General features: G+C 41.8%; 1 protein-coding gene across 20 annotated transcripts in view; it reads left to right on the forward strand.

Moving 5' to 3' along the window:
* ATF2 (activating transcription factor 2) overlaps positions 1-18,450 on the forward strand; it is a 107,583-nt gene that overhangs the window by 19,192 nt on the left and 69,941 nt on the right. For 8 of the 20 annotated variants that reach the window (XM_070070661.1, XM_070070665.1, XM_051848486.2 and 5 more), the window contains one exon: positions 13,514-13,588. The exons of 2 other annotated variants lie outside the window; for them this stretch is intronic. In XM_070070661.1, the coding sequence (XP_069926762.1) occupies positions 13,557-13,588 (32 nt within the window). In that variant the 5' untranslated portion in view covers positions 13,514-13,556. Of the gene's footprint in view, positions 1-11,129; positions 11,389-13,513; positions 13,589-18,450 lie in introns of all 20 variants that reach the window. 10 more of the 20 variants (XM_070070663.1, XM_051848479.2, XM_051848487.2 and 7 more) reach the window with 3 other exon arrangements.

Here is an 18,450-nt window from a genome sequence, read left to right on the forward strand (position 1 = left end):
ACTCCCATTCTCATCATACACCTGACACCATGACACTTCCACTATTTCCTAAAATTGAGAAATGGGCACTGCTGCAGCCCACTGCCCCCTTTTGAATATTAAATTTTAACCCAGGACATCACCCCCAATGCTTCGCGAGGGTCGGAAGGGTAGGCCTAAGCTCGTTGATGGGGTTTTCTTCTTCCTCCCTGCCAAATAATCAAGGCTTTTTCTTTTGTGGGCTTTTTAGCTTTGTCATGTCTTTTTTCTTTCATGGATACTTCTTCATTGTTGGAAGTTTTTCTTTAGAGAAGGGTTTTTCTTTGTTTGGAAGCTTTTGCTTTTTTGTCTGTTTTGTTCATAAATGACTTGGTTCTTGGCTTACACTTTTGCTCCAAATAAATCCTTGTTTCCTGTTCATCTCTGTGCCTTCACCTGGGAATTCTTTTCATTCGTGGAAGGAACGACCTGCAGTAAGCTTAGCCAGGATTCCCCAAGTCCCGCCACACCAGGGTGTCCATCAGCCGGAAGCTGGAATACAAGATAGAGCTGAGACTCAAATCCAGGCACTGTGATAGAGGATGCAAGCATCCCACATTGTATCTTAATCACTATAAAGAGCCTGCCCTGCTTTGTTCTTTTTAAGATTGCTTTGACCGTTCAGATTTTTTGGTGTTTCCTAGGAAATTTTTTTTTTTTTGACAGGCATAGTGGACAGTGAGAGAGAGAGACAGAGAGAAAGGTCTTCCTTTTTTTTGCCGTTGGTTCACCCTCCAATGGCCACCACAGCCGGCGCACCACGCTGATCCGATGGCAGGAACCAGGTGTTTCTCCTGGTCTCCCATGCGGGTGCAGGGCCCAAGCACTTGGGCCATCCTCCACTGCACTCCTTGGCCATAGCAGAGAGCTGGCCTGGAAGAGGGGCAACCGGGACAGAATCCAGCGCCCTGACCGGGACTAGAACCCGGTGTGCCGGCGCCACAAGCGGAGGATTAGCCTATTGAGCCATGGCGCAAGCCCGTTTCCTAGGAATTTTTAAGATTGCTTTCCTGGTTCCGTGAAGAATGTTGTTGGTATTCTGATGGGACTTGCCTTGAATCTCTAAGTCACTCTGAGTGATGTGGACGTTTTAACAATGTTCTAATATGTGAACATGGAAGGCCTTTCCAATTTTTGTGTGTTTTGTTCAATTTCTTTCATAAATGTTTGTAATTTTCCCTGTAGTGATCTCTTACATCTAGTTAAATTTATTCCAAGGTTTTTTTTTGTTTGGTTTTGCTTTTTGGTGGCCATGATAAATGGGATTTTTTGCTTGTTTTTTAAAGATTTTTTTATTTATTTGAAAATCAGGGTAACAGAGACAGAGAAACCGGTATCTTCCATCTGTTGATTCTCTCACCAAATGGCTACTACATCCCAGACTTGGCCAGGCCAAAGCCAGGTGCCAGGAACTCCATATAGGTCTCCCTGTGGATGCAGGGGCCCAAGGACTTGTGCCACCTGCTGCTGCTTTTCCAGGTGCATTAGCTGGAAGCTGGTTTAGAAGCAGAGCAGCCAAGACCTGAACCATACTCTCATAAGGCATTGCAAGCAGTGGCTTAACCTACTGCACCACAAAGCCAGCCACAAATGGGATTGCTTTTATAATTTTGGCAGCTAGTTTGTTTTGGTATATAAAAATATACTGATTTTTGAGAATTTATATTCTGTGACTTTAATGAGTTTGTTAATCTGTTTTATAGTGTTCTCCTTTTGAGATCTTTTGCTTTCTGTTTAAGTAGAATCAAGTCATCTATCAATAGCAATAGTTTGACTTCGTCCTTTCCTATTTATATGCCTTTTATTTCATTCTCATTCCTAATATGGCTAAGACTTGCAGTACTGTTTTGAATAAGAGCAATGAGAATCTTTGTTGAGTTCCAGATCTTAGAGGTAATACTTTCTGTTTTTTCCCATTCAATATGATGTTGTCTGTGGGTTTGTCATATATAGCCTTTATTTTGTTGAGGTACTTTCCATCTATACAGATTTGCTCAAGGTTTTTATTATGAGTAAGTGTTGAATTTTATTGAATGCTTTTTGTGAATCTCTTGGGATGATTACATAATTTTTATTTTTCATTTGGTTGATGTGATGTACTATGTACTGTGTTTGTCAGGTTTCTTGTTCTAGAGTTTCTTTTCCTTGTTGAGTCCTTGTCTGGTTTTGGAATCAAGGTAATGGTGACTTTATAGAATGAGTTTGGAAGGGCTCCCTTCCTTTTGATTTTTTTTTTTAATAGTTTGAGAAGAGTTTGTATTAATTAAAAGTTTGATACAGTTGGAAAGTGAAGTAAGTCATATAATTCTAGGCTTTTCTTTTTGGGAGATTTTGAATACTGACTCAGTTTCATTAGTTGTTACTGATCTGTCCAGATTTTTTGTGTCTTCATGGCTCAGTTTTGGTAGGTTATATATATTGAGAAATTTATCCATCCATTTCTTACAGGTTTTCCAATTTATTAACATACAGTTGTTCCTAATAGTTCCTAATCATCCTTTGTATTTCTCTGGTATTGGTTATAATGTCCTTTTTCATCCCTCAATTTTATTTACTTAAGTCTTCTCTTTTTTCTTACTCTGACTACAAATTTATTTAATTCATCTTCAAGAAATCTACTTTTTATTTCATTTTTTTTTTTCTATTGTTTTCTTAGTTTCTATTTCATTTAGTTTTGCTCTGATTATTTCTTTACTTCTACTGACTTTGAGTATAACTTCTTGTTTATGGTCCATTCTTATTTTTCTAGGTCCTTGGGTATATTGTTAGGTTGTTTGTTCTTAGTTTTTGTTTTGTTTTTATGTGAAAGCTTAGAGCTTATTGCTGTTAACTTTTCCCCTTAGTACTGTTTTTGCTGTATCTCGTAAATTTTGGTTTGTTGTTTCCATTTTCATTAGTTTCAAGGAATTTCTAATCTTACGAGTTTTCTTTAACAACTCATTGTTCACTCAGAAGCATGTTATTCACTCTCCATGAATTTGTCTCATTTCTGGAGTTCCTTGTGTTTGATTTCTGATTTTACTCCATGTGGTCAGGAAAAATACATATTATAATTCAGTTCTTTTGAATCTGATGAGACTTGTTCTGTGGCCTAACATGTGGTCTAGCCTAGAGAATGTCCCATGTGTTGATGAAAAGGACATACATTCTGCAACTATAATTACCTCTTAGTTTTTAGTCTGTAGTACAGTTTGTGGTATTTTTTTTCTTTCTTTTTTTTTTTTTTTAATTTGAAAGGCAGCGTTACAGTGAGAGAGATCATCGCTGGTTCACTTCCCAAGTGGCAGCAAAAGCTAGAGCTGGGCCAAGCCAAAGCCAGGAGGTGGGAGCTTCCTCCAGGTGTCCCATGTGGATGCAGTTTGCCCAAGCACTTGAGCCATGTTCCACTGCTTTCCCAGGTGCGTTAACAGGGAACTGGATCAGAAGTGAAGAGGCAGGGACTCAAACTGACACCCATATGGGATGCCAGCATTACAGGTAGAGGCCTAACCTGCTACACCATAATGCTGCCTCCTGGATCTTATTTTTTAAATCTTTTGAGCCACTTTGTGGCTTTTTAAAACAAATTTATTTATTTATTGAAAGAGTGTGTGTGTGGTGGTTGAGGGGAGAGATATCTTCCATCTGCTGGTTCTCTGTCTAAATGCCTGCAATAGCCAGAAGCCAGGAAGTTCATCCAGGTGTTCCATATGGTAGCAAGAAGCCAGGTACCTCTGCTATCATCTGCTGCCTCCAGGCAGGAAGCTGAGTTACAAGCAGAGACTGTACTTAAACCAGGCACTCTAATATGAGATATGGGCATCCCCAAGTGGCTATTTTACCCTTTGTGCCACAATACCAGAGTTCATTCTGGGTCTTCTATAGGGATGACAAAAGCCTAACTACTTAGATCATCACTTTGTGCCTCCCAGGTTATGTATCAGCCAGAAACTAGTATCAGGAACAGAGCCAGGACTTGAACCAAGTACTTCAGAATGGGATGTGGGCATCCCAAACAGGATCTTAACCACTAGGCCAAAAGCCCACCCATGTTGCTTCTTAAGGAATGGCTTTCCTGGATTGAAGACTTATTATTATGAAGATGTGTCTTCTGGTGTTAGCATGGTGGACTACTATGGTGTTAGTTCCAGTTAGACAGCATAGCATAGTCTCCCTCGCTGTAGCAGCACCTTCACTGTAAGCAGACTGGGTATACGCACAGTCCTGAGCATCATCCCAAAAGCATATACAGTACTGAGAAGTGGTGGGGAGGTTGACCATCTGGGATTACAGAAAACATAACAGATCCTGGTGTGCATAGGTCCCAGTGCCAGTAAGCAATGCTGTGGGTGGGAGTGGGGTAGGGAATTGGAGGTGATGGCACTGTAGTAGTGCTGCATGGGCTAGGATACTAGACTCACCATTGCTCACTAGATCTAATTGGATTCATGAAGCCACAGTTGTTTGTTTTTTTGTTTGTTTGTTTCTTAAGATTTATTTATTTATTTGAAAGGCAGGGTTAGAGAGGCAGAGAGAGAGAGGTCTTCTGTCTGCTGGTTCATTTTCCAAATGGCTGCAATGGCTGGAGCTGGGCCAATCCGAAGCCAGGGGCCAAGAGCTTCTTCCGCGCGAGATCGGACCACCTGCAGGGATAGGTCCGATTTATTTCCGAACACGTGGACAGTGCATGATCCCTATACCTCGCTTCCCCTGCACTGGGGAGTCCCCCAAGCCATTGGGCTAGCGTCTGTATCTCCATTGCTGGTTGGCTTTGCTTCTTTTTCTATGCTGGAATCCCTCCTTAACCTGCTATGTTCCCTTTATTCCCCTACTGAGCTCCTGTCTTTTTCCTCAGGCACTTACCCTGAGATGCAGCTATTGATTTGTTGCTTTGATTCTCTGGAGGAACAGGCAAATAAATGCTGGTCATCTATTCAACCATCTTAGAACTCCCCTGAACAGTAAAAAAATTTGAAATCAAGAATATGAATGAAAGGGTGGTAACACTGTTAAATTTTTTCTTAAACATTGATATACTAAATGATTTTAACTAACTTGACTTTATCTAGCTGTTTAAGTTTACTGATTTGGTAAGATGTGTTCTCCAGACAGTATAAGGACCATGAAGACAGGGACTGTGTCCTGTCATTGTACTTGGCATCTAGCACAGTTCCTTTTCATTACTGGCATTGGCTTAGTAATGTTTAATGAGTGAATGAGTGAATGAGTAAATGAAAGAGAGAGCTGGGTTTCAAGGGGTGGGAATAGTGGATACAAGATCAGAAGTGAGTGGTGTTAACTGGTAAAAGGGGTAGATGAGTAGGATTTGAGAGCATTCTGTGCTGAGGGAAGGAGCTGATTAAAAGCCTGTCGTATACCTGGGGCCAGAGATTAAGAGGTAGCGTAATACTGGGGTGGGAGGCAGCTATTAGTCCGTGCAGGGATCTGTAAAGTGTTAAAGATTTGAGACTTTATTCTAAGAGCATTTTTCTTCTTAACTAGTACTTTTCCCTCATTTTGAGGAGATACTGCTTGAGTTCAGACCATCATTCTCCTGAATTAGCAGGGTCTTGTGCTGTTTTTTTTGATGCATTGTATCACCTTCTTTAATCTATCCTCCACACTTGTGTTAGTGATCTTGCAAAATGCTCATCTGATTATCTAGTTCGCTTACCTAAAATCTTTCAATTTCTTCTAGCAGGATCTGGCAGACTTTTTCTATAAATGGAACCTGATTGTAAATATGAATATTTTAGGATTTGTGAGGACCACATATGGTCTCTGTTGGATTTTTTCTTTGCCTTTCATCCTCACCAGTAATTTTTTAAAACCATGAGAAACTTTCTTAGCTTAGCAGTTTGCCCAGAACCACAGTTTATAATCCTGAGGCTGAGGGAAGAGAGGGTTGGGTGGTGGGAGAGTGAGAGTGGAATCTGGGCCGGCGCCACAGCTCACTAGGCTAATCCTCCGCCTTGCGGTGCCGGCACACCGGGATCTAGTCCCAGTCCGGGTGCCGGATTCTGTCCCGGTTGCCCTTCTTCCAGGCCAGCTCTCTGCTATGGCCAGGGAGTGCAGTGGAGGATGGCCCAAGTGCTTGGGCCCTGCACCCCATGGGAGACCAGGATAAGTACCTGGCTCCTGCCATCGGATCAGCGTGGTGCGCCGGCCGCGGCGGCCATTGGAGGGTGAACCAACGGCAAAAGGAAGACCTTTCTCTCTGTCACTCTCTCTGTCCACTCTGCCTGTCCAAAAAAAAAAAAAAAGAGAGAGAGAGAGTGGAATCTAAACTTTTTGCCCTGGTATGTATGTATGTATTTATTTTGACAGGCAGAGTGGATAGAGAGAGAGAGACAGAGAGAAAGGTCTTCCTTTTGCCGTTGGTTCACCCTCCAATGGCCGCCACAGCCAGCGTGCTGCGGCCGGTGCACCGCGCTGATCCGATGGCAGGAGCCAGGTGCTTCTCCTGGTCTCCCATGGGGTGCAGGGCCCAAGGACTTGGGCCATCCTCCACTGCACTCCCAGGCCACAGCAGAGAGCTGGCCTGGAAGAGGGGCAGCTGGGAAAGTATCCGGCGCCCCGACCGGGACTAGGACTTGGTGTGCCGGCGCTGCTAGGTGGAGGATTAGCCTATTGAACCGCGGTGCCGGCCTGCCCTGGTATTAAAGCCCCTTCAAAATTTGTTTCTCTCTCTTCCCTTATATCCCATGCATCAACCTTCAGAAATTCTTAGGGATCACTCAGTGTACTCTGCTTAATTGTGCCTCACTAGTGGTATCTTCTCTTCCTGAAATGTTATCCTGGAGTGGCAGATTGCTCTTTCTTTGAGAAGAGGTAGCTCAGGCACTATTTCTTCAGTCTCCTTCCCAAGGCCCTCTCCAGGTATTTGGTACTTAGGAAATAACAGCTCATTCAGATAAATTCACGTTTACTTTTTTCTTTTTTTTAAGAGGACCTCATGTAACAATATTGGAGATGTCAGGGGACCCAGTCACAGGGAATATAAATCAAAACCTTCAAATATGCCTTCACTTTCATGGAGCAGTTTCACTTCTAGAAATTCATCCTGTCCCAGTTTTTATAGATACTGCAAGAAGATTGTCCCAGAGATAGTAATTAATAATAAAAGTCTATTAATAAGAGAACTGGTTAAATAAATATCTCATTTCCATATGATAGAATACTAGATAACCAATCAAAAATACTCCCTAGAGACAAGGGTTTGGCATAGCAGTTAAGATACTACTTGGAGCCGGCGCCGTGGCTCAATAGGCTAATCCTCCACCTTGCGGCGCCGGCACACCGGGTTCTAGTCCCGGTTGGGGCGCCGGATTCTGTCCCGGTTGCCCCTCTTCCAGGCCAGCTCTCTGCTATGGCCAGGGAGTGCAGTGGAGGATGGCCCAGGTGCTTGGGCCCTGCACCCCATGGGAGACCAGGAAAAGCACCTGGCTCCTGGCTCCTGCCAGGATCAGCGCGGTGCGCCGGCTGCAGCGGCGGCCATTGGAGGGTGAACCAACGGCAAAGGAAGACCTTTCTCTCTCTGTCTCTCTCTCACTGTCCACTCTGCCTGTCAAAAAAAAAAAAAAAAAAAAGATACTACTTGGGATGTCTGCATCCCACATCACAGTGCCTTTATTAGAGTGGCTTTGGAATCTTTCCCTCCAATTCCTCATATTCTTGTCCCTAGGCAACCCCTGGTTGCCTTTCTATACATTAGCTTTTATTTTCTAGAATTTTGGATAAATGGAATCATATAGTATTTTTTGATTGTCTTCTGATTTTTTGTTTTGCTCACACACCAATAAAGCACTTTAACTTTAGCTTTCCTTGTGGACATTTTGTGTAAATCTTCATTTTACTTTAAATGATTAAATTCAGCAATTTAGCTTAGTGGTAGTATTGGTTAATATCGCACAGTACTAGCTCTGAAGTAAGATTGTCATACTTTAGCTATCCTTATTACAATTTCTCCATCAGTAAATTGGGAATAATAAAGCACACTTCATAGAGCTCTTAAGAGACCAAATATAGATACATAAATCACTTAGAAAAATGTTAATAATGTGTATTCAATATAGAATGATTATTACCTGTAATTGCTATGAAATCTTTTTATTTGAAATTATGTTGTTATAATATTTTCAATACCTAAATTTGGATAAATAACTGTCTTTCTGAATTAGTACTACTCTGGGAAATAAACGCTGCTTAAATATCAGTAATGATTGATCAGTAGCTTGATCAATTTTCCTTGATCATCTAAGCCATCTCTAGTACATATTATTTATGTTTAATTTAATAGAGTTTGTATTTCTATAAGTAAATATGGTATGCTGGTGCTGTGGCATAGTGTGTAGAGCTGCCGCCTGCAGTACCTGCATCCCCTGTGAGCGCCAGTTCAAGTCCCAGCTGCTCCACTTCCGATCCGGCTCTCTGTTATAGCCTGGGAAAGCAGTAGAAGAAGGCCCAAGTCTTAGACCCTTGCACCCGTGTGGGAGACCTGGAAGAAGCTCCTGTCTCCTGGCTTTGGATTGGTGCAGCTCCGGCCGTTGTGGCCAATTGGGGAGTGAACCAGCAGATGGAAGACCTCTCTCTCTGTTTCTCTTTCCCTCTCCTCTCTCTGTGTAATCCTGACTTTCAAACAAATGAAAAAAAAATTTTTTTTTAAAAGAAGTAAATATTGGGGCCAGCATTGTGGCGTAGTGGATAAAGCCATTGCCTATGATGCTGTCATCCTATTTGGGTGCTGATTCAAGTCCCGGCTGCTCCACTTCCAATCCAGCTCCCTACTAATGGCCTAGGAAAAGCAGCGGAGGATGGCCTTAGTGCTAGGGACCCTGCCTCTCATGTGGGAGACCTGGAAAAAGCTCATGACTCCTGGCTTCAGCCTGGCACAGACTTGACTGTTGCAGCCATCTGGGGAGTAAACCAGCAGGTGGAAGATCAATCTCTCTCTCTCTCTCTCTCTCTCTCTCCCTCCCTCCCTCCTTCCCTCTCTCCCTCCCTCCCCCTTCTCTCTGTAACTCTGACTTTGAAACAAATAAAATTTTTTTTTTTTTAGAAAGTAAATATTAGCAGTTGCAGTTCCTTGTCAGTTAATCCAATATTTACTTTGTGCTTGCTCTTAGCAGTAAGATACTTGGAGATATAAGGATGAATAGAATAGCCTTATAATGTTATTGTGCCGAGCAGTCTGCTAGGACTTTACATATACTATTTTTTAAATAATTATCTGTCTCGAAAATTTTTTGATGTATTTTTAAATTTTATTGGAAAGACAGAGACAGATGATGATATCTTCTGCCTACTGATTAATTCCTCAAATGTCTGCAACAGCTGAGTCTAGGGCACGCTAGAGCCAGGAGCCTGGAACTGTATCCCTGCCTTCTATGAGCATGACAGAGACCCAGTACTTGAGCTCTCATCTCCTGCCTTTCAGGCATACATTAACAGGAAGCTGAAATTAAAGCAGAGCTAGGACTCAAACCAAGTACTCAGATGCAAGAATACCAAGTGGGTTCTTTTTTTTTTTTTTTTTTAAGATTTATTTTATTTTATTTGAGATGCAGAGTTACAGAGAGAGAGGGAGAGACAGAGACTAAGAGAGAAATCTTCCATCTACTGGTTCACTCCTCAAATGGCTGCAATGGCCAGGGCTGTGTGGGGAGCAACCCGGACTAGACTGAGTTACTGGAATTAAGACTTATTCTATGCATCTGCTCTCCCACAATATGGCGCTGGGAGAGAAGAAAACAGCTTCTACACAGGTGCCTCCAGTTCAGCCAATAAACTGTAGGACTCGCTCCTGATTGGAGGAGAGCAGCGTACTCGGCGTGTGGGCAGCCGAGTTGGGATTGGCGGAGGACTATAAAGGAGGAGAGAGACGGCACGCACCAGGAACATCTAAGGGGAACATCTGTGCAGCCCCCGAGAGAGCCGGCCGGCGGAGTGCCGCTCCCCTGCGGAAGTGGGGAATGTGGCCAGGGGGAACTGCCCTTCCACGGAGGTGGAAGGGATAGTAGCCAACCCGGGAAGAACCAGCAGCAAACCCGGGGAGGGCCGAGCAGACGAAAGAACAGCGCAGGGTCCTGTGTCGTTCCTCCACAAAGAGGGGGAGCGACATAATGGTGCCGTGACTCGGATATGAAGCCTAGGCAGGGTTTAGTGTCGTTCCCCCATGAAGACGGGGAGCGACAGGGCTGGACTAGACCAAAGTCAGGAGCCATGAGCTTCTTCTGGTCTCCCACTCTCCCACATGGTGGCAGGGACCCAAATACTTGGAGCATCTTCCTGTGCTTCCCCAGGTGCATTAGCAGGGAGCTGGATGGGAAGTGGAGCAGCTGGTACTTGAACTGGCATCTATATGGGATACTGGCTCTGCAGTCAGCGGTTTAACCTGCTGTACCACACACAGCATTGGCCCCACCAAGCAGCTTTTTAAACATGGTGCCAGATACTTGCCCCACACATATACTGCTTTTATTGCTTACAACAACTTTGTGAGGCAGGTGATATTACCCCTATTTTATTGTAGAGGAAACTGAAGCTCAAAGACATTTAGAAACTTGCACAAGACTGCTTATGAGTGTCACAACCAGGCTTCAAGCTAGTTCTGACCCAGAAGCTCATATTCCTCTTGTTGTGTTGTGATTCTTTAAGGAATGGTAGGCAGCATGCTGGGGTGGGAGAAGCACACAGATTATGTAATAGATTGCATTTTTGAAAATAGTAAGAGAACTGTTTGCAAAACATAACACAGAAAGCTTATAGAAGAAATTTTCATTTTGGATTATGAGGAAAGTATCACACAGGAAATGTCATTTGAATTGGGCTGTAACAATATGATATCAGTGAAGACAGCCTCTCATTTGGAAGGTAAATTTCAGACAATGTGAAGAGAATATGCAAATTGAAGGTCATTTTCCGAGAATGATATTGTTAAATGGAGGTAGAACCCAGAAGAAGGCAAGGTTCAAAAGAAAGGGTAATTCAGATTTTTATCTCTTAAGTATGGATATAACCCCTAAAAAGGTTGAATCTGATAAAATTTACTAAATAAATTACCAGATTTGTCCTTCAAGCATTTAGAGATAATTTTATACTTAATTTGGGGTTTTATTCTTAATTTATTACAGGTTAAAGACATCAGAGTTGTATGTTTGACAAGTATAAGCCTATCACTGTTCTGGAAGTCCTGTGAAGGCAGGTATCTGTTTTAATTCATCACTACATCCCCAGCATCAAGCAAAGTGCCAAGCATGGAGTAGATACTCCAGTGTTTGTTGATGGAAGAGAAGGAGGAACTTTGATGGCACCACATCATGAGAGCAAGGAGAGTGAAAGCTGACTCCTTTTAAACTTTACTTAGAACATACCAGAATACTCTTCATGAAAGTGAGTTTTCTACGAGTACAGATTGTTGATGCTTACTAGAACAGTGGTATGAAATGAGAGGGTTTCAAAAAGTTCATAGAAAATAAAATTAAAAGATATTATGAACTTGTCATGAAAATTTTAATGAAATCTCAACAGTTCTTTCTCTGTAATCATTGACTTCCTCAACAATTTATCGTTTAACAAGAAACTCCCTTGCAGGATTCCAATATAAGCATATTTCAAACTTTGCTGTAAAAGGGAGATAAGTCTAGATTGAGAGCTTGAGATTGAATTAGATTGACAGAGATAACATTTAAGCTTCCCAGAGGGATTGGCTTTCACTTACGTCACAGGGTGGTGAAAAGTTAGTAATTACAGTCACCTCAGCTAGATATTAAAATATCAGGCTGATGCTGTGGCGTAGTTGGCTAAGCCTCCACTTGTGGCACTGGAATCCCATTTGGGCACTGGTTTCTAGTCCCAGTTGCTCTTCTTCTGATCCAGCTCTCTGCTATGGCCTGGGAAAGCAGTAGAAGATGACCCAAGTGCTTGGGCCCCTAACCCTACATGGGAGACCCAGAAGAAGCTCCTGGCTCCTGACTTCAGATCACCTCAGCTCCAGCCATTGTGGCCATTTGTAGAGTAAACCAGCAGATGGAAGGCCTTTCTCTCTATCTTTTCCATCTCTCTGTAACTCTGCCTCTCTCTCTGTAACTATACCTATATATATAGGGAAATGGGTACTTCTATTGATTAGCTAGGAAGTAAGCTTTGTGAGAGTAAGGAACTTGTTTTGTTGGGGAGAGGGACAGTTGTAGTAATGATGGTAGAAAAGAAAGATAGATACCAAAGGTTGACTCCCTCAGGAAGCTTTCCTGGAACAATCAGATTGGTCCTTGCACCGCTTTAATACTCCTGATGCTTATATTTCTATATTCTTGCAACATTAATTGAGATCGTATTTCTATATTCTCCTCCTTTGGCTAGACTGAAGATTTCTTGACTGAAGGTACTGTTTATTAGTGTTTCAGGGTTCCTTTCCATCTTTGTTTCTAATATGTTTCTTGAGGGGTGGGTATGGTGGCTCAGCAGGTTAAGCCATCACTGAGAAGCCCACATTCCATATCAGAGTGCCTGAGATCAAGTCCTGCCTCCACTTCTGGATCAGAAGTGGAACAACCAGTACTCGAAGCGGCACTCAAATGGCACTTCAGGTGGAGGCCTAACCTGCTATACCAGAGCACAGGCCTGATATAGTTTTTTAAAAATGGATTATTGGCCTATGTAGTTTTAGTATGCTGTATGCAGATTTATCTTTAAGTTAAATAAGCAAGCTGTAAATTTATGGAAGTGAGAGCTGCCTGTATAGTTCAGCTACATTATGAGAGAAGCACATTTCTGATAAATTAGGCTGAGAACCTGACTGCTGAAGAGAATATTTTTAAAATTTAAAAGCTTTCTGAATGTAAATTATGAAATACTAGAACTCATCTTGCTCATCAGGCTTCAGAAGGATTTTTACTTGTTGAATGACTGTCCTTCAACCAGAACCTTAAAGGTTGAATTAAATGTTTTTTTCTTAAACCTCTTTTGTGGAATTGGATGTATTAGTAACTATACTTCAGGCTCTTCTTTGGGTGTTTATGTTGCAGAAGCAGTACTCACTCTGTAAAAATTCTTAGGGGCTGGTGTTGTGGCATAGTGGATTAAGCTACTGACTGTGATACTGGCATCCATATGAGCACCAGTTTGAGTCCTGGCTGCTCCACTTCCTGTCCAGCTCTCTGCTAATGCACCTGGGAAAGCAACCAAAGCTGGCCCAAGGAGTTGGGGCCCTGCCACGCATGTGGGAAACCCATTGGCGTTCTTGGCTCCTTGGCTTTGGTTTGGCCTAGCTCCAGTCATTAGGGCCATCTTGGAAGTGAACCAGATGGATGATCTCTTTCTGTGTCTCTCCCTCTCTCTCTCTGTAGCTCTGTCTTTCAAATAAATAAATCTTTTTTTTTTTTTTAAGTTCTTCATAGTGACTAGATTTTTGGATGACAGTAATATTACAGAAAATAATTTGAATGTTTTACTTTCTATTGTTTCAAAAAGTGTTTCAAAACTGTTTTTAACAATGTGAAACCACTTCATTTTTCAGTATCCTTGCCATGAAAAACAGGACGTGATAAGCTGCTTAACTTATGAAATTCAAATTACATGTGAATTCTGCCAGGTATGTGTACAATATTTGGTATTAGCAATTTTTCACATTTTCAAAGGTTGTTTCTATTAGATACATATTTCAGTACTTTTTCCCCACAAATAAGAAACCATTTATATGGTAAATAGCTTAGTTTGTACTTCTGTTGCGTTTTTAAATCATCAGATTAAGATAATCAAACTACACTTAACTATGGCAAACATAAATACATTTTAGTTAATTTTTCAAAATTAGTTCTAAATAACACTAATCCCATGAGATGTCCTGTACAAAAGTGTTCAAATAGCAAAAATAACTGTGGCCAAAATGCTGTTTTGGATGCTCTTCTGTTCATTTCACTTGAGAATATTAATATTCTGAAAAGTCCTACATAAAAAGTGTACTTCAACATTTCCCAAATTTATTTGGCTGTGTAACATTTTTCTAATCCCTGCTGAAATATTTTAGGAAACATTGCTGTAAGCTAGTGTTGAAAAAGGAACAATGTTATAGAGCTATTAGTTGAGGCAAATACAGTTTCTATATGTAATCTGCAGAAAAAGCAAACAAAAAAATGAGACCCTATAAGAAAGTTCACAGAAGGAATCATTGGGAACGTTTAAGTCAAAATTAAAATACAGGAAGGTAATCTTGATTCCAAAACGTCTTTCTGTAGTTGTTTTGTTCAAATCAGAATCCACAGATATCCTTATAACATTTGGTATCCTGTTTATTAAAGTTCTTTTCAATTTAAAACAGTTCCCCTCTTTCTCTGCTCTTCCTTTTCCTTCCCATGGCATTTGTTTGTTGAAGAGACCAAGTAATTTGTCGTGTAGATGTTCCTATGTATTGAGTTTTGCTGATTGCTTCCTGGTGATACTGTGATGTTTTTCTATCTCCTGTACTAATATTTTCTTGTAGTTGGAGCTAGAGAGGCTTCATTAGATGCATGTTTCACAGACACACCTAAAAGTAATTCATTGCTTTCTCTTGCATGTCAGAAAGCACCTATGTCCCATGTCCCATGTTTAGTGTTGTTAATTTAACACTGACCTGTAAGTTCAGATACTGTTAGCCTGATCCACCCATCACCTTTTCTCTTAATGGTTTCAAAAAATCAGTTACTGCAAGAAGACTAAGCGTCAGCTGACTAAGATACTGTAATGATCCTCTTCCCCCACAGAGGCAATTGAACAACTGTTCATGCATTATGTCACCCTCAGAACAGGTGAAGAAACCAGGTGAGCAACTTCAGTGCCTGGTTTTAGCATAATAAGAAAAAACACATTGAAGAAAGCAGGAAGGAAAGAATTGCCCATGTCACACCTTCACATCCAACCCCTGGTAAGCAGGGCAGTTTTAGAAACTTTGATGTGTATCACCACACTGTTGGTTAGGCCTGGTATCCATCTCCCTTTCCTCCCAAGACTGCACAGGGTTAAAGATAAAGAGGTTTTTCAAAGCTATGAGAGAAAAGAAACAACCCTATAACAGTGGCCCAACTTGCCTGACTAGACTTCTCAGCAGAAACCTTACAAGTTAGGGGACAGTGGGATGTGACTTTCACAGTAGTGAAGGAAAAAATAAAACTGTCAACTGGAATACTCTTTCCAGGAAAGCTATCCATCAGATATGAAGGAGAGAGAAACATTCCTAGGCAAACATAAGCTAAGAGACTTTATCACTATCAGACTTATAAGATAGGCTAAAAGGAATTCTTCAGATTGAAAGAATGAAATGCTAACAAGTGAACATAGAAAACTCATTGGCCGGCGCCGCGGCTCAATAGGCTAATCCTCCACCTAGCGGTGCCGGCACACCAGGTTCTAGTCCCGGTTGCCCCTCTTCCAGGCCAGCTCTCTGCTGTGGCCCGGGAGTGCAGTGGAGGATGGCCCAAGTGCTTGGGCCCTGCACCCCATGGGAGACCAGGAGAAGCACCTGGCTCCTGGCTTCAGATCAGCGCGGTGCACCGGCTGCAGCACGCCAGCTGTGGCGGCCATTGGAGGGTGAACCAACGGCAAAAGGAAAACCTTTCTCTCTGTCTCTCTCTCTCGCTATCCAACTCTGCCTGTCAAAAAAAAGAAAAAAGAAAAGAAAAAACTCATTGAGGGGTCAGCACTGTGGCATAGTGGGTGGGGCTGCCACCTGCAGTGCCGGCATCCCATATGGGCACTGGTTCTACTCCCGGTTGCTCCACTTCCAATCCAGTTCTCTGCTATGACCTGGGAAGGCAGTGGAGAATGGCCCAAGTCCTTGGGCCCTGCACCCACATGGGAGACCAGGAGGACGCACCTGGCTCCTGGCTTTGGATCAACGCAGTGCGCAGGCCATGGCAGCCATTTGGAGGGTGAACCAACGGAGGGAAGACCTTTCTCTCTGTCTGTCTCTCTCACTGTCTATCTCTATCTGTCCAAAAAAAAAAAAAAAAAAATCACATGAATATATCCCATAAGTGTACCTTTTTACATGTTAGTCAAAAAGCCCAAGAATTATTTTTTAAAAAATAAGTTATTGAGGGGCCAGTGCTGTGGCACAATGGGTCAAGCATCCACTGGTGGTGCTGGAATCTCATTTGGGTACTAGTTCAAGTCCTGGCTGCTTGACTCTGATCCAGCTCCCTGCTAATGGCCTGGGAAAGCAGTGGAGGATGGCCCAAGTGCTTGGGCCCCTGCACCCATGTGGGAGACCCAGAGGAAGCTCCTGGCTCCTGACTTTAGCTCAGCACTGGCCATTGCCACCATTTGGGGGTAAACCAGCAGATGGAGGACCTCTCTTTCTGTCTCTCTCTGTGTAATTCTGTCTCTCAAGTAAATAAAGAAATCTTTAAAAATACATAGATAAACCAGTGGTGACAACCAATAGTTTCTTATAAAAAAGTCATTGATAGTTGCCCAGATCCATTGTTTCCTTGAGATTTAAAGTTGTGATTTTTCTGATTATTTCGTTCTTTCTGCATTTGCTAGTTGAAATGCTATGAAGAACTTTTCCTTTATCAGTTATTCAATTACCTGAAATACAGTTTATGCAGGAAAAGCAGAATAAGTGTTGATCTTTTGCCCTTTCTTTACCAGTTTTCAGTGAAAGCAGAGTTTATTAACTGCTGCATGACATGATGTGCTTGTTTGTTTCCAAAGTAGTCATTTCTGATTGTATGCCATGTTTGCTTTTCTTCCTTCTTTCCTTCCTTTTCTTATTTCTTCCCTTCTTCCCTCCCTCCCTTCATTATCTTTCTTTTGAAAATAATTTATTTTTGAAATTTTGAAATTTTATTTTTGTTGTTGTTGTTTTGGTCTCATAAGAGCCCTGTGTGGGGCAATCATTATATAAAAATGAATAGATTCTTTCATTTTTTTTTCCTGTCTTGTGTAGTATCTGCCTTTCTCAAATCAGAAAGCTTTTTTTTTAAAAAAAAATCCTAGAACAAATTGTATCTGAGTAAAAATCATCTATATAATTTTTGTCTTATTTGTTAGTTTTTGGTTAGATATGCTATTTTGTTTTTACTTTTTTGCTTTTTAATGAGGTATAATTTATACCTCATTAATGCACTACATAGAGTAAAATCTGTTCTGTCTTTTCTTTGGGAAATTACCTGCTGTATCCTGTTTAAGAAACCTTTTCCTACTGCAAAATGATGACGATTGTTTTCTAGATTTTCTGCTGGAAACTTTGCCTTTGCCTTTGACATTTACATATGTGGTCCACTATGACAATTTTATGTATGATATGAGATTGAAGTTGGGTCATTTTCTGAACTTAATTGGATACTTACTTGATGTGCATTAAAGGCTCTGAAAAAGTCCTGCAAAATTAAGCTCATATATTTACTGCTTTCCAAATGTGTTTGGCTCCATAGAACTTTTTCTATAATAGATTCTTACATACTTGTAGAATATGCATTGACAAACTGATATAGAAAGATTGATAAGCCATTGTTGTAAAGGGAATATTAAACAATTATTAATTTAGTAAAATACTATTTCTTTATAAAATTTCTTGAACTAACTATTGAAAGAATCATCCTTTCTCCCACTAACTGCAGTCAAACCTTATTATAAACCAGGTGGCCCTAAAGTTCATTTCAGGATCCCATTCTGTTCCATTGCTTTATCAGTTATCATTAAAGTGATAGCACAGTATCTTAATGTAGTTTTATAGATAAGTCTTTGATAAGTCCTTTAGCTTATAAGTGTTCCTTTTTTTTTTTTTTTTTTTTTTTTTTTTTTTTTTTTTTGACAGGCAGAGTGGACAGTGAGAGAGAGAGACAGAGAAAGGTCTTCCTTTGCTGTTGGTTCACCCTCCAATGGCCGCCGCGGCCGGCGCACCGCGCTGATCCAAAGGCAGGAGCCAGGTGCTTCTCCTGGTCTCCCATGGGGTGCAGGGCCCAAGCACTTGGGCCATCCTCCACTGCACTCCCTGGCCATAGCAGAGAGAGAGCTGGCCTGGAAGAGGGGCAACCGGGACAGAATCCGGTGCCCCGACCAGGACTAGAACCCGGTGTGCCGGTGCCGCTAGGTGGAGGATTTAGCCTATTGAGCCACGGCGCCGGCAGCTTATATCTGTTCTTAAAGATTGCCTTGCTTAATCTGAGTTTTGCATTACCTTAAAATTTGAGAGTCAGTCTATTTTTGTTTAAAAAAGGTTTATTTATTTAATTGAAAGGCAGAATTACAGAGAGGCAGAGGCAGGAGAGAGAGAGAGAGGTCTTCTGTCTGCTGGTTCTCTCCCAAATGGCCACAGTGGCCAGAGCTGCACTCATCCGAAGTCAGGAGCCAGGAACTTCTTCTGAGTCTCCCATGTGGGTGCAGGGGTCCATCTTCTGCTTTCCCAGGACTTGGCAGAGAGCTGGATCAGAAGTGGAGCAGCTGGGACTAGAACTGGCAGTCATGTGGGAT

The sequence above is a fragment of the Oryctolagus cuniculus genome, chromosome 3 (genome assembly GCF_964237555.1).
Source record: "Oryctolagus cuniculus chromosome 3, mOryCun1.1, whole genome shotgun sequence".
Classification (NCBI taxonomy): domain Eukaryota; kingdom Metazoa; phylum Chordata; class Mammalia; order Lagomorpha; family Leporidae; genus Oryctolagus; species Oryctolagus cuniculus.